Source organism: Pteropus alecto, unplaced genomic scaffold (assembly GCF_000325575.1).
Source record: "Pteropus alecto unplaced genomic scaffold, ASM32557v1 scaffold21, whole genome shotgun sequence".
Classification (NCBI taxonomy): Eukaryota; Metazoa; Chordata; class Mammalia; order Chiroptera; family Pteropodidae; genus Pteropus; species Pteropus alecto.
In genome coordinates, this window is record NW_006436282.1 from 695451 (window position 1) to 719775 (window position 24325).

Consider the following 24325-nt stretch of genomic DNA (forward strand, 5'->3'; position numbering starts at 1 on the left):
GACCGTCGTGACTGTTTCAGAGGTAGAGAAGGCAGAACTTTCAGAAACAGATACTTAGACAGGTGGTATCAAATGATAGACTAGCCGTTGATATTTGGAAGAAAATAAAAAGAAAAGAGACATACACGCTTAGTAAAAGCAAAGCTTCGTATCTATTTCCTCATCTATCAGAGCTTTCTACAATCCCCCCTTCTCTCTCAAAGCCTCTATCACTTTGTGGCTTTACGCTAACTTTTATCATGCTTTTCATTACAAGCCCACGTACACAGGGACAGTCCAAAATCTTATATTCGGGCTTTTAAAAATAGATTTTGGATATAGGTTACTTTTTCATAAAAGGACAGTTGAACACTCTCTTCTTGAAATACTTTTCTTCTTGGTTTCCTTGATACCCACCAGGCTGTTTCTCTTCTATCACAAAGACCTCTTCATTTCCTTTGCTGATTCTTCCTCTGCTCTACCTTTCAGGGCTTTTTTCCCCTTCTTTCCCACATGCTTCCCCAGTCATATGTTTTAAAAATCTTTACATCCGGTCCTATAATGTGACCTCAGGATTGCAAGTGCCTCATTAACAGCTCTACCTGGTTATCTAATAGGCATATCTAAAATTACCATAAAAAAATGCTTAATTTTCTCTCCAAATCCTCTCTTGGCCATCTTAGTAACTGGCACCACTAATATGTCATATAACGTTAGACAAAGAATGTAAGCTATCTTTGAATCTACTCTTTTCTTTAACTCCACTCTTCACATCCAAAGCACCAAGTGAGTCCTGCTATCTAAGTCTAGAATGTATCCCAAATCCATCATGCTAGTCCGTTTCCACACTACCACTGGAAACCAAAGATCATTCCTCACCTCTGCCCACTCAGCTCCTCTGCCAAAGCATTTTAAAAATGTAAAGTTGATTCAGGTTACCTCTTTGCCCAAACCCCTCAAAAGAGCTTCCCAAAACATTCTGATTAAAACCCAAACACTTTGCTATGTGATATGGCCTCTGCTTACTTCCAACCTCACCGTATGCTATCCTCATAATCTAGTGGGTATAAACCAACCTTACCCTCTTTCAGTTCCTCAAACATATCAAGCTCATTCCCACCACAGGAACTTAGCTCTTCTCTGCCTAGGATATTCTTCCTTTGATCTTCACATGGTAGCTCTTTCTTATAAACCTTATAAAGGTTTCAGTTTAATTTTACTTCCTCGGAGAGGCTTTCCATCCCCTAAGTAACCCTCTCATGTACTGCCCTCTTATCTATCTTGTACTCCATTAAAATAACTCTACCAAGACCCACAACAGTGCCTGCACAGACAGCTTAATAAATGCATGCTAGCTGAACGTATGAAAAAGCGAAGTAATTTTGAATTTCAAATTCAGATTAGAATTATCCAAAATTAGTTAATTTTATATTTTAATTAACCTGAACCAAAGACCAAAGCAGTCTTCATCTAAATTATTCTTCCAGTCAGAAAAAAAAAGTCTTTCAAATGTCACCTTGGTCTTGAAGGCATATAAAATGTTAATTCTGAATCACATATTACCAGGTGAACCTTATCAGAGAAGGACTTTCATTTTAAGACCTAAAGAAATTATGGGAGGGTGTAGTTACCCTCAAATCTATAAATGATGCTGTTCTCATTTTTATTTTACCTTTCCCTAAGAAAATGCCTCCAAAGGCTATAGCCCAGAGATACTGGGTGCTCTTAAGTTACTTTGCTGATATGGTCCACATTACTCTTGGATAATTTGTTATTCACTTTCTCTAGGTTGGTCTGCTTCTCATTTGGATGCCAGTGCCATTTTCTTTATTCTCTTCTTCTTTCTACCTTTCCTACTTCTCAATCTGCATAACAGCAGAGCTGGCTTTAGAAATCAAAAGAATCATCTTTATTATTGAATATCCTTTATGTTGTCACATTCCTTCTTATTATTCATTGCATTTTGTGCTCAGAAAGGCTTTTTCTGTTAGTACCAGTTTTGGTTGATCTGGAAGAACCCACTATCGAAGATAGAAGGAATCATCATACTTTAACATCATATTTCATAGTATAGCTTAAGAAAGACAAACAAAAGTTTGAGTTTATGTATCTAATAGTAAAATACTGAAATGGAAACATGTTTGCTACCAGGGTATTCTTCATATTTCCTAAGCCAGTTTAACTTTCTCCAACCCATCAGGTGAAGCTCAACAGCACACTTTTCCCAATAAATATTCAATTGGTCCCAGTGAACAGAATCATGCTTTACCCATGACTCATTTTATATTAAATAAAAACAGCTATACTGTTGTGATGTAAAAACATAAGTGATACTTGCTGTTGCTTTTTCTCGTTCTTCACTGCTTTTCTTCTTTTTTGCTCGTACCTAAAAAGTTTAATTTTTGTGGAGAACAGAAGACAAATATGTCACTTGTATTCAAGGCATTTCTTTTTCATTCCCTAATATATATTGCATCTTCAAAATTTGTACGTAAAAAAACATTCTGACAACCAAATGACATCTTAAATGCTGTTTTACCTCAAACCCATTACATCACAATGAGAATTCAATTCAATGAAAAATATTTAAAGGGAAAGAAATTAAAGTTTTAAATCTCTAGAGGGCGTTTGTTATATTTTCATCATCTTAAAAAAAACAAAAACAAAATACACAGTGAAGTACAGTGGATAAAACACATGAGCTCTGAAATAAAACATACCAAGCTCTGATTCCTACTTCTGCTATATATTACTCTTAGTTTCATCATCTGTAAAATGGAAATAATATCCACCCTCTAGGGGAAGTACTGGGAATAAAGTAGCTATTTCTCTAACTCTGGTGTCCAATAAATAATAGTTATATGTATACTGTATTTAGTATAAACCACTGATCAAAATCCTTTAAAGAAAGAATTATCACCCCATTAATATTTTATTTCAATCTTTAAAGTGTAGATTAAATTGAAAGTTGCTAAACCTCATGTGTATTTAATGTTAAGTCCAAAAATAACATTTTATATTAAGGCAAGTGCTCTAGAGAGCACTTAGGAAATTATTGTTGTTTGTTATTCTTGTCATAACAATGACTGAAGTGGTAGTAGTAGCTGTGTTGCATCCACATTTAACTAGGCCAAGACAAAGGATGCTGTCATGCAATGTCTATGACATAACTTTTGAATGGCCTGTTAAGACATTCATGTTATGATACAGAAGCTAAATACACCAAGTATTCTGTACAGGGTTTTAAGATGCAATAAATGTCCCGAAAGTGCAAATATCACATAAATAGAGGAAAGACTATTGTTTCATTGAGAGCTTTACTGAGAATTGTCCACCATTCTGGAAAATGCCAGTGATAATGCCACTGTACAGTTTTTGAAGGGATTGTATATAATGCTCCTGCTACAGCATGAATTTTGTTAAGTCTTAAGATTTTTATGTCTTTTGGAGGTACTACACTCAAGCATTTATGTACTGAAATATAATTTAACAAAATTAGACATTTTCTTGTATTTCTTCTATTTCTGTTAGGGGATATTAATATAAAGATGTATAGGTTTTATATATGTGATATTAGTTACAAATTTCATTTCAGGGAGCATTATAAAGTACTGCTCTAAAATGCGGGCAATCAGCCCTACTTTACAAACAAGGACACCAAGTCAAAGAGAGAAATAGATAACTTACAGACCTACCAGTAACTAAAAATAGACTCTAATTCTAAGAGTACAAAATCTAAGACAGAGCTATCAGAGCTGAAAAGGACTGTCTGTCTAGATTATCTAATTCTACTCTCTCCTTTTATAGATAGAAAAATTGATATCATGCCAACATTTCTGCTTCACCTCATCACCCATCTACTCCCTAAATAGTACTAGTTCCAAACAAAAACAAGGGAATGCGAATTTCAATAGGCTATACATTATACAGCACCTTTCATGTAATCAAATAATAGTATAATAAAAAGAAAATATAAGAAGAGTAAATATATCTCAGACTGGAAAGGTATGTGAAAATATGGTTATCAAAACAGCAATATAATTATCTTCTTGAAAAATATAAATTTTTTTCTGAAACGGAACTTCTTTTTTTCATAATACATCATAATAACAAAAGTAAATCAAATACTTTGAAAGTATTTCTTTTTACTAATTCATATTTATTAAATCAAATAACCAAACATTTTAAAGTGAAGAAAATGGATTTAATTATATACTTAACCTCCTCAATATAATCGGTTTCTGATAAGGACTCAGATGATAAAGGTTTATCTTCAGGATACATCTTCCTCTTTTTGCTGAGTCCTTTAATGTCCTATGAAAAAAAAATATATGTATCTTAACTTGAAAAGTTATATTACTATGCCATGCAAATTTTCTAGGTTCCATTAACAATTTTCCAAATTATCATAAAAATTATCTATTTTTATTTAAAAATGTCAAAAACTGGTGACATTTACCAGGATTCAGTCTTTAATTCCAAAAAAGTAATACTTTTATTAAATAACCTGAAAATAACCACATATCCATTTAGATGTAATATCCTCCTTTTCTTTAACTATATATGATAGAATTTTATTTCTTTTAGGTTTATAGCCCACATATAAGTGATATCATGTGGTTTCCAACTTTGCTGTCTGATGACAGAATTTTAAAGAGTCATATGGAACAATACCAATGGTCTAAGATTTGGGTCCTCTGTATTCTAATTCTTTTGTTTCTACCCAATCCTTTTGTTTCTAGACAGGCCTAGTGCTGCAGAGAAAAAAATCAAAAGGTAATTATTTGTAATGATCTAAAAGGATCTCTATGTAGTAATTCCTTTAGTTGATTAAGTGTTAAAGTAAAAAAAAAAATTATCTTCATCTCTAAGTATTTTTAATGTTGACAAAATGCATAACTCTAAGTGAGACTGGCGGAGTACTTAGGGACTTAAATATATATTTTAAGAAAAAAAAATTTCAAAAACATTTGAAGCCAAGCATGGAAAAATGTAAGAATTTATTAAAGCTTTGTGGCTGATATGGTGGGTGTCATTTTATTATTTTCCACATACTTTTTCTATATGTCTAAGTAGTTCCTAACAATGAAACTACACAGTGAAAAATGCTCACCACTTAATCTTACAAAGAAAAAATGATGTAAAATTTTGTACAGCATGAATCCAATTTTGAAGATATAAACTAAAAAAGTCACGTAGAAAATAAACTAAGAGTGATTATCTATGTGTCAGATTATAGGTACACATAATAAATGCTCATTGTAAAAAAATTCACCCAACTCTCACTGCAAGGGATTAAACACCAGAGATTTTTGGAAATAACTGTCTATGTGTATATTTACAATTTTACATAAATACTTGCTATTTGGAACTAGCTCTTCTCACCCTATAGTATCTTTCCATGCTAACTACATTGTCATTTATGGCTGCCTTTGACATTCGTTGAAAGTATATGCCACAATTTACTTAACCCATCTCCTCTGGAGGGCAGGCACACGGATTCTTTGTTATTAAAAGCAAAGTTGAAACACAATGAAGGGTATGTGAGTACAAAATCCTTATCTAATAATAATGACTAAATCAAGGACCGAAGTAGCCTTCACCCAAATGATTTTCTCACTCTCCCGCCACTCCGCATGTTTATTTCACTCTTTTATGAATCACACTTTACCAAAAAGTCTTTTATTAATCATATCAATCTCGGATTATTGGAATACAGTGGTATTTTCTTTTATAATTACCAACCATATATTTTACGAATTTTTCTGTGAGTGGTATTTTTTTAATTTGAAGATCATTGTTTTTGAATTATGTATTCCTAGTTTTTTTTAGTTTGTTCATTAGTATAATTAAACTTTGTTCATGATTTTTTGTGATCTTTTTTGTCATTCAGAATTAGAATTATGTGGTCACAGATTTCTGAGTTTTAAGGCACAGTCCTTCCCCACCCCAATATTATATTCGCCCTTGTCTTTTTCTAGTTATATTTTCGTATGTTTAAAACTCTGACTTAACTGGAATTTATTTGGCCTTAATATCTATATTTTCCAAACGACTAGTCATTTTGTCCCAAGAAAAGCCACCTTTATCATATATTAAATTCCACAAATATTTAAAAATTTTTACCGGGACTCTTTGGTGTTTCATTTTCCCCCCCCTATTCCTGTACTATACTGCATTGTTTTAATGAAAGCATTTAAAAAAATGTTTTAACTTCTAGTAAAGCAAGTCATACCCAGGAACATTTATTAAATCTTCATATGTATCTCTGAATAGATTTATAGTTTTTTTCAAATAAGTCCTCCTCACTTCTTTAAAATTTTCCTATATATTCTTTGTTATTATTATAAATGGGCTATTTTCTTTCATTATATTTTTTAACTGGGTATTGCACTGCACTTTCATAACAATTTAAAATAAAAATGGGGCTCAAAACAATGACTGATATATTTGACTTAAAGTTACCTCTTCCTTACATAGTTATGACCTAAACAAGATTAAGAGAAGCCACAGAGCAAAAGATGTTACTCATGTATACGAAATAGTAGTATCCAAAATGTATGTTTTAATGAATCAGAAGGATCAAAAACAATCCAATAGAAGAATGGGTAAACACTATGACCAGATAATTCACAGAAAATGAAATCTGAATGGCTAACAGCAAGTGAGGAAGCTCAACCACGTATACACATTGGCAAAAAGGAAGCCTCCAAGTGTTGCAAGTATGTATGCAGAATAGTAGAAGGAATGCAAATTAATAACAAGCACTTTGGTAAGCAAAATGTAGATAAGTTAAATGTATGCACATTCTGGGACCCAGAAATTATAGTCCTAGGTATATCTCAGAAAATTAGCAGTAACTCATGGAAAAAAAATAAATAAATAAGAAATAGCTATTGCAGCACTGTGTGCATTACCAAAAAATGAAAACAATCTAGATGTCCACAAATAAAAGAATGGAGAAATAAATTGTGGCAAGTTAATATAATGGAATACTATAAATGAATGAAACAAACTTGAGAGTATCAACAAGGATAAATGTCAACTAGCAATGAGTGAAAAAAATTTCAAAAGGAAACAAGATACCATTTTGAAAATACAAAATATGTTATTTATGAACATATGTAACCATAGTGTTTTTTATTTTTATTTTTATTTTTTTACGCTAACAGCACCTGGTCTTCCTAGGTGGTCTCCCATCCAAGTACTAACCAGGTCCAACATTGCTTAGCTTCCGAGATTGGATGAGATTAGGCATGTTCAGGGTGGCATGGCCATAGATTTGTAACCATAGTGTTTAAACGTGGATGTAAAGATGAATATTAATTTCAGAAATGGCAGCCTCTAAGGAAGGAGAAAGTATCGGGTACTTTTTTTTTTTAATAGAACAAGACCTGAAACAAAATGTAAATCATTTGTTAATTCTAGCTAATACATATATGGGTGTTTATTATAGTATCTATTATGTATGTGTCTATTACCCTGTGCCTTATATTATTTTGAAATACTTCAAATTCACAATGCAGTTGTTTTAGTATTTTATGTTGTATATCACCAGGTTTTAGTTTTGCACATACGTTTTTTAAAACTAAATTTATTGGAGCAATATTGTTTAACAGCATAAATTTAAAATTATATAAATTTCAGGGGTACAACCTGATAATACATCTGTATACTTCATGTGTGGTCATCAGAGTCTAGTCTCCTTCCATTATCATATTTGACCTCCTTTGATCACTTTATCCTTCCCCTCTCCTCTGGTAACCATCATTCTGTTATTTGTTGCTTTTTGTTTTATATCCCACATGACACATATATTTTTTAAAAGACATAAAAGTAACCATTTATTCTATAATGGTTTTGAAAATGAGGAATTAATGTTGACTTACATCATATCCTTTTGGCAACTATTAAAATAATCATATGATTTCATGTGGCCAGTTAACATGGCAAATTATATTACTAAATTTCTTATCTTTGAATTCTTGAAATTAATCCAACTTGGTAATGGTGGTTTCTCTTTTTAGTGTCTTAGTGGCCTTTTATTTGAAAATTGATATGAAAATCACATATAGGTATATACCCAAGAGAAATGAAAGCATATATCCATATGGAAACTTGTTTACAGTAGCATCATTCATCTTAGCCAAAAGGTAGAAAAAAACCAATGTCCATCAATGGATGAACAAACTGTGTTATGTACATATACGGAACGTTACTTATCTATAAAAAAGAATGAAGTACTGACATACTTGCTACAACTTGGATGAATCTTGAAAACATTACACTATGTGAAAAGAAGCCAGGTACGAAAGGTGACATATTGTATGATTGCTTTTATATGATATATCCAGAATATGCAAATCCAGAGATAGAAAGATTAGAGGTTACCTGGGGATGGGAAGAAGGGAGAATGGGAACTGATTATTTAATGGGTATAAGTTGTTTTTAAGAAGGTGATAAAGTGTTAAAATTAGAGTGAGGTGGTCTTTGTACAACATAGCACATATACTAAATACTACCAAATGCTAATTTTAAGATGATTAATAAAAGCCTATTATGTGAATTTAAAAAATGATATAGAAAGACCAAGTAAAATATAGTGATGCTGGTCTGTAGTTTTCTTTCATTAGTAATTGCTTCCTTTCGGCTTTTATTTTTAATAATCAGAATAAGATTTTAACACATAAATCAGAAACATGGGTAGGGATTAATTTAGCATTAATTATATAGTTAAGTCCCAAGTGAAGGTAAAACATCTACTTATAGTAAAAACTTTTTCAAAACTTATCTATGGTACTCAATTTTAAACAGAAGTCCATACTTCTTAATTAAATGGGCCTCCTTTAAAATAACTTGAGGAAACAAAGGAAATGTGTAATCTCCATTATTTTGAATTTTGAATTTGATATAATCCATTTTTAATTTTTAATTTGAATTTAATACACAAATTCAAACTCTCTGCAGGAATACTTCAATAATGAATCCAATAAATAATTTTCTTAAATCAACATGAAATGTCATAAAAGCAAAAGAAATAAGTCTCATGTTAAAAAAGGGAACACATTATTGTTAATTTCTTAAAGTAACTGAAGTATTGTATGACAGACTATCTTAAGGCAACATAAAATTATGATTACCTTCTCTTTCTCAGATGCATCCTTTGACTTCTTTTTCCTTTTTAAACTATCCTAAACAAATATATACATACACATATGAATTTTACACATAAAAGATACAGCATTATAATATAAAGACAAAAATACCAAAGGGTGATTGCTCTATGACTGAGAAATTTACTTCGACACCACATTTTTTTTTTAAATGTAGGAAAAATATGTTGTGTATACTTGTGGTTGTAAAGAAATAAGACTTATTCATTTCTCTTCTGTATATCAAATCTATGTAAACCTAAAATGACTGATATTGTCTGTAATAACCACATGGCCTATTTTAAAGTAAGACTTTATGCTATTGTCTGTATTTGCCTGTGGTGGTCATGTGCTCTGGAGTTCTATTCACACTGTGCTCTGACATTTACCAATCTGATTTCCCTGGTCTCCTTATAAGGAGGATACAAGGAATTCTACTTTTGAATACCTCAGTTCCAGCTATTAACTTCATTGAGCCTTTCTTATGCATAAGGTAGGATCGCATAACAAATAACTACTTCACAGGGTTGTTGAGAGAACTGAGTTAACATGTCAAGTGCTTAGAACTGGGCATAACATGTAGTAGCTATCATTAGACTGGCTCTTCTGTTTTAAAAGACAAAAAAACCCTCAACATTTACTGAAAACTTCCTAGACACTTTTGTCAGAAGTAATCTCACTAGGGGAGTAGATATCTGCCACAAAACCAGACAGCTGCTTTGTTCTGGGACCCTAGGACAATGTTTATTGTGATCTATGGACATCCCTGTATCAGAATCACAGAGGGCATTTGTTAAAAATGTAGACTTTTGAGCCTAATCAGATTTACAAAATCAGACTCTGAAAATGAGGCCCAGGAACCTACATTTTTATTGCAACCTGCATGTATTCCTTATGACCACTCTTGTTTGAGAGCAAATTGTGTCTGACAATTCCAGATAGCACAGAACAGATTAAGGTACAGCAGAAAGGACACTGGACCAGAGAGTAGAAGATAAAGATTCAACTTCCGATTCTAATACTGGCTGTATAAATTTAAGCAAGATGTTTTTTCTCTGAACTATGACTTCACGAAAATGAGAAAAATAATGCCTGCCATTCCTTATCATAAAGCTGTCATGGAAATGTTGAGACATGGAGATATATATGTGAAAGTATTTAGAGAACAATTGAATGCCATAGGTAAGATATCAAATGGCGCAGAACTTCTATATTTCGAGACCGGGAAAAATGGCCTTGATGATAGAAACTTTGCTCATCACCTCTTGCAATCACATCGAAGTTGAGAAGGAAACACAAACAAACAGCAAGCAAAGTAGCCTGAGGGTCTACAGGAACAGAAGCCCCCTACAACTAGCAAGAAAAATAAGAAATCACCCAGCAACAGATAGAGGTAGGAGGGGGTGAAGATGCGATCAACCCCGACAGAGTGGCTGAATAGGACAGAGGCGATAGGAGCTGAAATGGGCAGTGGCAGATCCCTCTTAAAGAGGCTGTGTCTTGGAGTGGCCTTTCGTGGTAACAGACTTGCTCACTCTGAGCACTAGTGCCAGGTCAGCTGCTCAGGGGACACCAGAGACTTACAGGAGGACACTGAGTTGTTGGAGTGAAAGCTGGAGGGAGGGCTTTTTCCCAGGAGGAAGTGCTGGCGATATCCACTGTTCTTCTGTTGAGCCCTCCCCTGTCCTTCCCAGTGTGCGGACTCAGTGCCACCATAGCTGGAATAACAGAGGTCGTTCTGCCCAGAGGATTCCCTGTAACTCTGCCTCTCCCAACCCACAGCCCTACCCAAGCCACATTCACTTGTGTCCTTGGTGAGCCCTGTGCCACTTGCTGAGCAGCACCAAGACTCACACTGGAGGCTGCTGGCCTCGGTTTCTGGTGTGGCTTCTTAAGGCAACTACAAGCACAGCATCTGTGGATTGCTTGCTGAATCTTAACAGGTGGCCCTGGAAGTGCACAGGCTGGGGCTAAACTTGGCCTATAGCTGAATCCCTCTCAGGACTGTGCCACTGGACACCTACTTCACTAATAAGACCGGGAGATTTAGGAGCTTTGCTTAGTACACAGAAACAGACACAGAAAGGCAGCCAAAATGGGAAGACAAAGAAGCAGAAACCATATGAGAGAACAGAACAGAGAAACTGGAAAAGAGGAGTCAATCTAATAGATGCAGAGTTCAAAATACTGGTTGTAAAGATGATCGAGGAAATTAAGAGAAGTGTAGATGAACTCAGTGAGAACTTTAACAGAGATAAACATAAAAATGGAAATAGAAATTATAGAAGGGAACCAGTTAGAAATGAAGAATACTTTATCTCAGATGAAGAGTATAATAGAGGGAATCAACAGAGTGGAGGAAGAAGAGGATCGAAATGCCGATATAGAGGATAATACTTTAAGGAGCCTATGGGACACAATTAAGGGTAACAACATCTGTGTCATAGGGGTACCTGAAGAGAGAGAACAAGAAGCTGAATATATATTTGAAGAAATAAAGATGGAAAACTTCCCTAATCTGGTGAAGGAAATAGACATACAACCCCAGGAAGCTCCGAGAGTCCCCAAAAAATGAACCCAAAAAGGCTCACACCGCAACACATCATAATTAAAATGCCAAAGGTTAAATACGAAGAGATAATCTTAAAAGCAGCAAGGAAAAAGTGGTTAGTTATCCACAAGGGAGCTCCCATAACACTGGCAGATTTCTTAAAAGAAACTTTGCAGGACAGAAGGGCTTAGCACAAAATATTCAGTGTTGAAAACTCAGGATCTACAACTAAGGTTACTTTATCCAGCAAAGCTATCATTTAGATTCGAAGGACAGATAAAGATCTTTCCAGACAAAAATAAGCTAAAGGAATTTATCACCACCAAGCCAGTATTACAAGAATTGTTAGAGGGACTTCTTTAAGAAGAAATAAAATGTTTCAAAAACATGAATAAAGAATGGTAATAACTACCTATTTATCAATGACTACCTCAAATGGAAAACAATTAAGTGCTCCAACCAAAAGATAGGGAAGCTGAATAGGTAAGAAAACAAGATCTCTACAAATGCTGCTTACAAGAGACTCACTTCAGATTAAAAGACAAGTAGAGACTAAAAGGGGAAGGGAAAAGATATTGCCTTGGTGAACCTAGAGGGTATTGTGCTGAATGAAGTCAGATAGAGAAAGACAAATATCACATGATTTCACGTAATGTGGAATCTAAAGAACAAAATCAACAACAAAAATGGAAACAAATTCATAATTACGGAGAATATTCTGACGGCTACTAGACAGGAGGGAGGTTTGGGGGGAATGGTGAAACAGGGCAAAGGGATTAAGAAGTACAAATAGATAAATACGAAATAGTCATGGAGATATAAAATACGGCATAAATAGTCAACAATGTTGTAAAAAATAACAAGGGGGAAGAGGACTACTTGATTTAGTGGGGTGACCACTTAGTGAGTTATATAGATCTCTAATCACTATGTTGTACAATTGAAACTAATATATTATTGTATGCCAACTAAAAATGAAAAAAAAAAAAACAAAAAACAACAACTCACTGAGTTATACAATGTAAGTATGACCAACTAATTGTCTATTATACTTTAGTAAAGCTGGGGAAAAAAAATCTTCCCACACATGGCAAAAAATGCCATATCTCATTTCTAAACTGAGAGCGATTTAAGATAGGAAGACCTACAAGAAAAACTTAGTTATGTGTCTTCGCTATCCAAAATGTTGCTAATTTAAATAATTTTACCTTACTGTCTGATTCAGTTTCTGACATGGAGCTTTCAGAAGATTTATGTGAACGGTTCTTCTTTTTCTTTTTCCTTTTTCCTTGTTTTTTATCCTATATAAAACATTTTTGGAAACATTTGCTTTGTTTTTAAAGTATAACTGATGCATTTTATTAATATCAAACATTTATCAATAAAGAAAAGTTAGTGAAAGGACCAGCATGTAAATATGTTTTACTTAATATTTAAAATGTAACATATCAATTTCCTGTTTTATTAAAAGTCAAGTGATTTAAGTCACATGTAATCTCTAGCACCTAATCAAAGAGCATTTTTGATTTTCAAATCCATTTCTTTTTCTGATTTTTAAATGAACAAGACAAATTCAGAAATCCAATACACACCCCCCCTCAATATGTAAATATTTAATTATTCATGTCAGTGCTCTCAGTTATAGATAAGTAATCAAACTCTAGTGTAAACATCTTTAACTGGTATTTTATAACATGTTTCCTTTATAATTAAAGAAATTACAGATATTTCATGAATCATTATAGGCAAAACTTACCTCATCTTCAGAATCTGAAGAACTGCTGGAAGAATCAGAGCTTGATGAAGAAGAAGATGAATACTTGACCAAGCACAAAACAATTAAAGCTTGTGAGATGCAGGAATTTTTTTTCACCAAGTCTCTCAAATACTTAATGAAATCAATCTAATATCTGAGAACAGATGCCATATTCATACCTTAAATACTAAAATGTCAAATGTCATATTTCCTCACCAAAAAAAAAAAAGGCTCAACAAAATAATGATACATGTAGCCATGGTAGTCAATTTTCCTTCTTTAAAAGCAAGAGAGGAGTTACTAGGTTATAATGAGGTTGGTACCTATCTTTTATATCAAAAATAGAACAAAACCACCTATAACTACCATAGGATCTCCAGGCTCTTTGACTCACCTAGGGTTAGCACACAGGTTGTATAAATTATTCTTACTTTTTTTGTAGGTTCTTAATTGTAACATTTGGAAAAATGGAAAACTTTTGCTCACCCTACCAGATTTCTTCTTTTCTTTTTTCTTTCTCTAAAAGCAAACAAATAAAAGTGCAAATCCAAATAAGTTGATAGGAGTTTTCAAATTTATCTATTAGTAGCAGTACACAGCATTATTATGAAAACCCAACTACAAGGGTAGCAATAAAGTAAAAATGGTATTACCTGTCTTTTCTTGGATGAGCTCTCACTTCCACTTAGTAATTTCTCCCTATGTTTTTCTAATTCTTTCTTCCAGTTCTGCAAAAAAGTTATAAAGACCATCATGGGCTATCTATCCCCTTCTGATACATCTAAGACAACCACTGTTTCCTATCCTCTATCCTCTATTAGCTCTCAACTACCATCCTCTAATTAAAAAAGATATCCTAAGCGCTAGAATTTTCTACCCTATCACCGAAGGAGCCTGTATGAGCGCTTTTCAAAGAGAATATTAAGGGGTGGGAGTTCTCCACTCTATATTGAGAGAAGGTATCATTACTGAAGCTGAGGACTTTTTTCTTTCCAACAAAGATGGTTTTACAAACAGAAGCTGAATTAATCTATACTGTGGCTGAAATACTACATACATTTTTGGAAATCAAAACTAGCAAGTATCACCATGGAAATCCCAGGGTAAAATGGGGGCATGGGGATAGGGGAGAGAAGGGGAAAAAACCTATCATTTAGAAAACTTTAAGATGATTTAAATTACTATAAGATGGTTTTCTCTGTTTTTTAAAATCATATATTTACAAACAAATCTGTATTCAATAAAACAAGAACACCTATAAAATACAGAGCCCCTTAACCTACAGAGCTATGTCTAAACCCTTGGTTTATTAAAAAATTATTTCATTCTTTTATTATAACAAAAAAGATTGGTCTATTTCTTTGAAAGGTACTATTTGCAAACCTCATTCATTTTTTCTTCAAATTCAGCCAATGCCTTGGAGCCTTTCTTTTTCTTTTCTAGTTGTTCTTTCACTTCTTCCCTTAAAAAAATAGAATGTAAAAATACATTTTCAAGCAATTCGAATTAGAGATGAATGCTTACAAACAATACAACGAAATTTCATAAACACATTTTTCTTAATCCCCTAGTAAGCCTCCATTCCAGTGTTCATACATTTCAAATTTGTGTTCACATCCTTGTAAATCAATTATCACAATAAAGCCTATCAAATAACATCAATCACCCCTTTCTTAAATATGGGTTATAAAAGCTAATACACAAAACATTTGAGCATTTACATACTACAGGCACTTAAATATATTTTCCTTTAATCCTCACAACAATCCTGTAAGAAAAGGTAGTATTCTTTTACAGATAAAAGCTGAAGTCTGGGGAAAAGAAATCTGCCTAACGTTACAAAACTTTAGTAGTTTCACTGTTAGGGTGAGCCAAAGTCTATTTGACTGAACTACTATATTCTGTTACTAAATCACCCATCTTATAACGTATTTCACACATGTTGTGCAGAAAAGAGTTTACACAGCACACGTGACTGATTATTCAAAGAATGGCCCTGGCTGTGTCTGGGAACTTGGATTTTAGGCAGGTCCTTACCATTCCCCGTTAAGAGGTACTCACTGACCTAAGTGGTTGTATAAACTCTATAGTTTGGGCTGAACACCTGCATTCCTTCTGGAGTCTACAATTTGGGCACCTAACAGGCAGAGGCTGATCAGTCCCCAGTAAAAACTCTGGGCACAAAGACTCCCTAAGAACTCCCCCAGTTGGTGACATCTCACATGAAGTATCACAACTTGTGCTAAGAGAATGAAACTTGTCCTGTGTGACTGCATAGGAGAGGAAGCCTTGGAAGCCTACACTCAGTCTCCCTTGGACTTTATGCTATGCGCATTTTCCCTCTGCTGACTGTGGCTGGTATCCTTTCACTGTAATAAATCTTACCCACGAGTGCAACTGAGTCCTTCTAGTGAATTACTCAACCTGAGAGTTGTCTTGGGGACCTCTGATACACATGTAATATACTTGCTTGCACACATCCCCTTTAAAGTTCATTCCTTCTCCCCAATTTTAAAGACAAAATATACTTTGTTTGGGGATAATTTATTTTCTGGTATGCTGCAACAGTTGACAGCACTCATGAACACTGTAAGAGGATGACAAGGCTTACTTCCTATTTAACTCAAAGGAAGGATTCCCAGTTATATGCAAGGACAACTTTGAATTACAGTTGCCCAGCTTTCAGAGGCATTTAGAAGGATTCTCAAGATAACTACTCTGAAGCCTGTCATGTTACCTCGGGAATATGATATTTCATAAGAGGACATTCTAAAAAATAATAAGGCTATGAACTTTATTTACAAAAGGTCAGAGCTACTCTCTGAGGGCAAAACCCAACAATTTAAAGTAAAATTTTTACCATGGGAAATTCTCACTGAAAAGCCGGCAAATAAAACTAGAACCAAGGCCTAAAATTATCCTTCATAACACCTAGTTACATCTCGATGAAGGATGAGATTACTCAAACTTACCATTTTAAATAGGCTAGGATAAATGCAAGCTTAAGGTCTTTTTTAGGGGATAGAGAAGAGATTAGTGTGAAAAGGTTATCTGGTAGTGCTTTAGCTATTCTGAGTACTGGGTTCTCAAATGTTTGCTTTATACTCATGCATGTGTTTCATACACTCAAAAGAAAGCACATATCAAATGTTACTTCAAAAATTACATATCTGGCAATTGCTTGGCAATCAATAAAAGCTGTAACAGTAACCTTTAAAAAGTTTATGAAAATTTTATAAATAGATAAATTATTTTACAAATACCAGGTAGGCCTTGGTCGATTCAGATAGTCTTGGATGGTTGGCCCTGAAGACTGGATTGGACCCCTCGATCTGGCCATTGCTATTGGATTCATGTAGGCCTTGAGGAAAGAATAAAATTTACTCCATTAAAATAACCATTAAAAATGCAAAAGCTCACTTACTCATAAAGCAATTTTAAAAAAATAAATAAATAAAAGGATGTCTAACCAAGCAGGAACAATCTGGCTAACCAATTTTTCATTATAAAAAATAAATTTAGTGCTCTATTAAGCCTTACAAGTATAGAAGATGAGTAATATCGTGATTTCATAGAAAATGTGTTTTTACCAGAGATTTGATGAAAATGCTATCTCTTACTGTAAAATGGCTTTATAATGCTATCTTCTAAAGCCCAATAACCCTGTGAGGATGATAACACTGCTCACCAGCAAATGAAACTCAGTTCCAAAAAAAAGGTAAAGAAGATATAACTCTAAATTCATTGCTTATTCTACTCTGTCTTCTATCTCAGGAAGTATTGTGCCACACTGATGGCAATTTTATTCACAAATTGTGAACATCAAAAATTAAATTATGCACAGAAAAAATAGATAACCAGGACTTCATCAAAATTAAAAATGTTTGTGTATCAATGGGCACTGTCAAAAGAATGAAAACACAATCTACAGAATGGGATGAAATATTTGCAAATCATATATCTAAGGGATTAATATCCAGAATGCATAAAGAAATCTTACAACTCAATAACAAAAACCCCAAACAACTCACTTCAAAAATGCACAAAGGACTCGAACAGACATTTCTCCCAAAAAGATATACAAATGTCTAATAAGCACATGAAAGATGTTCAACATCACTAATAACTAGGAACATGCAAATCAAAACAGTGAGATCCACCTCACACCCATTAGGATGACTATTATCAAAAACACAGAAAGTAACAAGTGTGGTCAAGGATGCGGAGAAAATGGAACCGTTACAAATTGGTGGTGGGAATATAAAATGGTGCAGCTGTTGTGGAAAAGTTTGGTGGTTCCTCAGAAAGTTAAATATAGAATTACCATATGATCCAGCAATTCCATCTCTAAATGGAACTGAAAAAGAATTGAAAGCAGGGACTTGAATAGATACTTGTATACCATGTTCACAGCAGCATTATTCACAGTATCCAAAAGGCTGAAACAACCCAAAAATCCATCCAAGGAAGAATGAATAAATACATATGGTATATACATACAATGGCATATTAGAAAGAAATGAAATTGGTACATGTTACAACATGAATAAACCTTAGAAACATGCTAAGTGAAATAAGCCAGAAACAAAAGGAGAAATATCATATGATTTCAATTATATAAGCTAGCTAGAACAAACAAATTCATAGAGACAGAAAGTAAATAGAGGTAACCAGGGGCTGGGGTGAAGGAGGAGGGTAGGGAGAGGAGGCTGGGAATTATTGTTTAATGGGTACGGAGCTTCTTGTTTGGGATGGCAAAATGTTCTGGAAATGGATCGTGGTAATAGTTGCACAACACTGTGAATGTACTTAATGAATGTACTGAACAATGAATTTCATGTTATGTATATTTTTCACAATAAAAAAAACTACAAAAAACTAAATTACACTCTGTATACTGCAGTTACCACTGCAGGACACATTTTTAAATACATTTTTCAAAAACACTGAGACAAAATAAAGCAAGTTTGTTAATTACAGTGTTTAGTAAAGAGATGTTTTATTAAAATTTAGTTTGCTACAGATATAAAATCTGTCTTTAATTCAGTCTCAACCTCTTGATCTTTATCATTTTTCAATTTTAATTCAAGTCAATAAACATTTGTAACTTCTATTTTTAAATAAAAAGAATTTTGGTTGAAAACGACTATTTTCAAGGTTGATTTTAAGGCCTTAAATCTAATACTTAACATTCCAAAGGAAGTGAAAGGAGACAATGTATTTGTTGCCTTTTACGTAACAAAATCTGTAAAAATAACTAACATTTTCCACCTCCATAACAAATACTAGTTATATATTTTCAGGTTTCTCTGGCAGAGTAAACAATATAAAACCACTATAAACAATACACTGAGAACTATTTCCATTCAATTGGACACTGCCTAATTACTTTGTATGAAAAAGTTTAACCTTTAACATATTTTCTTATAGGCAGGAATGACTGCTAGAGCTCCTAATGTCAGATATGTTATAGAATAAGGGCTGATGTGGATATCAAATGCAAAGTTAAAGACAGGGCATATAACATTTTTGATACCAACTGTTATGCCCTCAAATATTTCATTCAACGGCCTTTGCTGAGAATTTCAATCAGTTCATGTGGAAATATGAGAACTAATGGAGGACACAATAGAGGAGTTGGTGGCCTAGCTAGTGACACTGACAATCCTAAGTAAAAGCAAGTACAATGTGTAAGCTAAGTTCGTCATTTTAAAACAGGAGCATAATACCCACCACTTTCTCATTTCTTTGGTATCATGTCACAATTTTAGCAGTACCTAATGGTAAAATATTTTAAAGTTTAAAACTGTAAACACTGTTTATTCCTGAAGAATGCAAATCTATACAAGGATGTTCAAAACTAAATTACTAAAATAAGGAAAAACGAAAATACCCAAATCGCCATCAAAAGGAGATTCATTAAGTGTATTAAAGTGTACCCCCCAAATAAAATACTAAGTAGCCATTAAAAAGAATGAGATCTATAATTACTGATATGGAAAGATGTCCAAGATTTCTTGAGTGAAAAGCAAAATCAGGTTGCCAAAAAATAAGACACCATATTAATAAATAGCTATAAAAATTTTTTAAAACCTAGATGCGTGTACACCAAAATGTAAAAGGAGATGTCCACTGTCATCATTTCATATACTGGAGGAAAGAACTTTTAAATAACTCATTACCTTTATAAAAGAAAGATAAAAACAAAACAAACTACAAACGTTATCATGATATTAATGGTAAACAAAATTAGAGAAACTCAATCACAACACTGCCAACTCCAATTCAAAGAGTTGAACTGTCTTCAAGTAAAAATTCGCAAACAGTGCAATGGTAATTTTCCATTCTAATTTTTAAAAACCATAACATAACATTTACTATGTTTTACAGTCTTCAATTTTTTTAGCATTTATGTTAAAAAGTGCATTAACATTTTTATGTCTTAATGTCTACTGTGAACCTGGTTTCCCAAAGTACGTACCAAGCTATCTTACTGTTGACTTTTCAGAGGAAAATAAAAAAAAAAGTAGTATATTCACAGGCTAGGATTATTACTTATAATCAATTTATGGTACAAGTATATGGGCTATCATTGAGTATGCAGTAAGGTTTAATTTTCAAGCTTCTGAACATAAACACTGCCCTCAGTCTGCTTAAGTAAACTCCAAATATCTCCATTATTTATTTCAGTTATAACAGCAATATTTATTAAGTGCATCTTATGTACTAGGCTCCTTGCAAAACACTTGATAGTTTGTGCTTATAATCATTAAGCAACAATTCTTTTTTTCCTACATACAAAAGAAAGGTTTTTAAAACAAAGAAAATAACTTTTATAAAGGTAAAACTTTTTCACTTATTATGTTTCAGTGTGAAAATTAATGCTCCTAACACTAAGGGGTGGGTGGTTAGGCATCAGTTAAAATGAAGAAGTGGTGAAATTTCTTGAAACACCATGCTATCATTTAATTGCTTTAAATCCTGTGCCCTCAAATCAAATGCTCATGTTCATATAACTAGAATTGTCTGTTATTGTCATGCAGCTCCAAAGTGCTGCATGAGTTTAGGTGATAGAAAACAATGTTTTTGAAACTCAGGTTGGTAAACTGGGCTCAAAGAAATATGCAAGTGGGCAAACTGAAAAGAGCAATGTGGTAAAACTGTTAAGGACAGTGTGCAGAACTCATTTGTTACTCTGATTACCTATTTTTATCTAAAGGATACATCTGCCTAGAGGGCACAAATATCAGAAAACATGCGAGAAAGTTTTGGAAAACAATGGGCACAAAGAATGACTATATGAATTTAACGGCTCTTTACAAATCTTGAGAATGAAAATGTTTAATTAAAAAAACAAACAAACCTGTTTAAGAATGCACAATACCAACGTGAACCATAACGTAAACTATCAACTTTGGGTGAAAAGGATATGTTAATGTCAGTTCATCAACAGTGACAAATGGAACACTGGTGAATGATGTTCACAGTGGCAGAGGCTGTATACATGTGATGGTAGGGAATATATGGGAACTCTACTTTCTCCTCAATTTTGCTGTGAACCTAAAACTGCTCGAAAATATAAAGTCGATTTTTAAAAAAACCTTTCAAACTGAAATTTAAGGGATATTTAAAAAGCAACTATCATCTTTAAAACTGTAATTTAATCATCAGTGTAAGAAAAAAAAAAAAGCCAGTATTTTCAGAGGCAAACATTCATTTTGGTATCTAAAATCAAGAGTTACAATGTACTGAGCTTAGTATCAGATGACCCAAGTTTTGGTCCCAGTTTAAATAGTTCCATCGCCTCGTTCATGCAAGGAAGAGACTGAATTTGACAATTTGTGTCTTCTACATCTTAATTTCATGTTTTCATTCCCACAACCTTTGAAGTGTAAACAAAATGTCACCAGAACACTGTGCCAAGACAGCATACCAAGTAATAAGCAGAGCCCAGAGTTATTATCAAAATGCTCTGGAGTAAATGAAGCTCATTTGAAAAGTTTTTCAAATGCTTTAAAGGGATATATAAACAAGTACTCCCCCCAAAAAACAAAACAAAACATCTTGAGCCCCTGATGAAACTGCACGGGAGGTCTGGTAATTTCTAAACATTCAAGGCCCAAGCACATTAAGCCAAAACACTTAACACTTCAAGCCTAAGGACGCTCCAGCAGAACATTTCAAACTCTATGAGAATCAGGCTACCACAACGAGCTCTGACCTACAGCCAGGGAAGTAGCAGCAAAGAACATGCCTCAGTTTTGTAATCAAGGTTCACTAGTGTGATTCCTAGACATCTTTGATTTGTGAAAACTACATAAAATTAAATTAAAACAAACGTTTTGAAGAGGGGAAATGTCATCATTTCATACAAATAAAGCTCATTTAACACTCCCCACTCCACTCTCCCAAAAACCCACAAAGGAAATAATCGCTGAAAATGCTAGTTCATTCAATTTAGTACATTAGCGTCAAATGGTTTTGTTTGTTTTTTTTCCATTTTGCTGCGCAGGGGTTAAAACTGTCATAGACAAGCCCAGGAACTGTAAGGCTGCCCAAGTTTATTGCTAATCCCTTGTTTAGCACCCATCCAATCTGATGCATAACCTGGGTTTTCCAAATCAACCTAGGAGCCATCTAGAATGCCTTCCTTCCATCTCCACCAGTAAAAAGAACCTTTTCTTTTGAATGTCCTCAGAACCTCAAATCTTTATAAGATATTTCTTACTCTACCGTTTATTTATATATTGCTTATACCTCATTTACTAGAATAACTTTCATGCCAAACACTGGCCTGGCCATCGTGCCTTTTGTGGTCTTAACTAGGTTGATGATAACACTGATCTCCTTTTACAGATAGAGAAACTGAGACTAAAGAAAAACAACTTGTCTTAGGTCACCCAACTCTCAAGGGACCCAAACTGACATTCCAGTATGCTCCTAACTCCAAGTCAACTACTTCCACGCCATTCATTTCTTCACAGGGCGTACCACATGCCAGGCAGTGCTGGGCGCTGGGGACACGAAACTAAATGCTTCCACCCTGGTTCTAAAACGTGAGCACGTCTCCGCTAGAACAGGGTACGCTGCAGGCCCCCGGGCGCAGGGACCACGTCCAACGACTCCAGGCTTCCATCTCACCTGGGTGCGCACGAGAGGGTGCGAGACCCCAAGGAGGGAGCGAACCCCGGCGCCTCCACGGGCCTCAGACTTTGGGCTAATGTGCTAGAGGGGATGGGTCTCCCCAAGTTCTTGTTGCTCTAGAAAAAGGGCACTGCTGGCCGGAGGGAAGGAAGGAAGGGAGCCAGGGAGCACTGCCAAAAGACGCGGCGAGGCTGGGGTGGGAGAGGAAAGAGGACATCTTGAGAGAGTGGGGGGCGCCCCCGAAGGCGCCAACAGCGTGCGCGGCGCACGCGCGCCAGGAGCCGGCGTTGGGGAGGGTGCGGAGGTGGGAGAGACCTGAGTCTCCCCGCTGGAGGTCTCGGTGCCGCCGCTGACCCTCAGGCCTGGCCGGGAAGAGCTAGGGGTCCCACTCTCCTGCCGCCCGGCCCTGCGTCGCCCCATTGTTTTCCCCGTAGGGTACTCACCACCCGATTGTCCCGCTTCCCCATGGTGCTGGACTGAACGCACAGTCAGACACCGAAGGAGACCAGGCCAGCGGAGCGGCCGAAGCGGGCCCGCACAGGTCCTTGTCTCAACTCCCCCACTCCGCCCAAAGAGCGGCGCCGCAGGGATCGGGAGGCCGAGTCTGGCCACAGCGCCACCTATCGCCGCGGAGGAGAGGTCGGCGCCGGCGATCATCCGCGGTTCCCAGGAGTCGCCTGGGAAATTCCAGTCCTTTACCCAGGGGCAGGCGGACACTGCTCGCCAAGGCAGCGCATCTCCATTCGGCTTTGGATTGCTTTGCTCTCTTTCATTTCTGATGTGCTGAAATATTCATTCTTGGAGTATAAAAATTATCCCAACGCTCGTGTGGAAGTGTTGGGGATAAAGTGGTGACCAGGACAGATGCGGTCCCTCAGAGTCCATCAGGTGGTGAGGGAGAAGACAGTACTGTTATAGATGGTGTTAATGAAACCGCCCTTTAAGTTCAATTCCATTCACCCCATCACTCACGCATTCGTTTCACACTAATTTTTGACCATCTACTTTGTGCAATTCACTAGCTAGGTGACTGGAAGCTGGATCTGGGCAGGACACAAAGATGATTAAGACACAATCCTTACCTTCACGGGGACTGTTTAAAACGTAGTAGGGAAGATAAACATACACAGGGCTATCTTTACTGCACAGCATGTCATAATATTGTCAGCACACTACAAAAACTTCAAGAGAGGTGATGGGGGCTCCAGAGAAGGAGTTATATTTTCTAAGTATTTATAGACCTGTATAAAGCTAGGCCCTTCTGGGCCCATCTCAGCACAGTGTCATTAGAAAGTAATTGAAAAGTAATTTGGATCTTTTCTGAAATCTTGGAAAATGGCAAAATGGGATCGCACTTAACTACATACAAGAAAACTCCTTAAAATCATCTTTCCCAATTTGTCTCCCTCCCTCCATTTCTCATAGTGCATTGCACAACAGATGTTCCCAACTCGCATTTTCTCTCTTAAAACTTTCCCAAATTCTCTCAAATGCAGCTGTTAGTGGTTCTACTCCATACTAAACATTCATTCTCCAGAGTAACCCACTTTGCTTTTCTTTGTAAATTAGACCTCCCCAGTTCTTCATTTCTTGTCTTCTCCCATGTCTTAAGCTGAGGAACTCTCTAACCAAAGATAAACTTCTCTGTGTGCACAACAAGAGAATCTGTGATTTTTTTCATGGCTCAGTTATAGTGTTTTAAATATTCCAGGCACTTTATAGATATTATTTTCAACACTTCAG

At 35.2% G+C, this 24325-nt stretch overlaps 1 protein-coding gene and 1 pseudogene across 5 annotated transcripts in view; both read right to left on the reverse strand.

The window, feature by feature from the left end:
• The window catches only part of FAM133B (family with sequence similarity 133 member B), a 25589-nt gene extending 2410 nt beyond the window's left edge, over nt 1–23179 (reverse strand). The window contains exons 1-11 of one of the 5 annotated variants that reach the window (XM_025046831.1): nt 23026–23179; nt 16702–16799; nt 14822–14900; nt 14092–14166; nt 13925–13957; nt 13439–13501; nt 12891–12983; nt 9120–9170; nt 8232–8266; nt 4201–4293; nt 2318–2365 (exon numbers count right to left, since the gene is read on the reverse strand). In XM_025046831.1, the coding sequence (XP_024902599.1) occupies nt 2318–2365; nt 4201–4293; nt 8232–8266; nt 9120–9170; nt 12891–12983; nt 13439–13501; nt 13925–13957; nt 14092–14166; nt 14822–14900; nt 16702–16799; nt 23026–23049 (692 nt within the window). In that variant the 5' untranslated portion in view covers nt 23050–23179. Of the gene's footprint in view, nt 1–2313; nt 2366–4200; nt 4294–8231; nt 8267–9119; nt 9171–12890; nt 12984–13438; nt 13502–13924; nt 13958–14091; nt 14167–14821; nt 14901–16701; nt 16800–23025 lie in introns of all 5 variants that reach the window. The other 4 variants (XM_025046832.1, XM_006911895.3, XM_015589486.2 and 1 more) reach the window with 4 other exon arrangements.
• Nucleotides 7143–7261, reverse strand: LOC112479933 (annotated as a pseudogene).
• Nucleotides 23180–24325: the final 1146 nt, after the last annotated feature.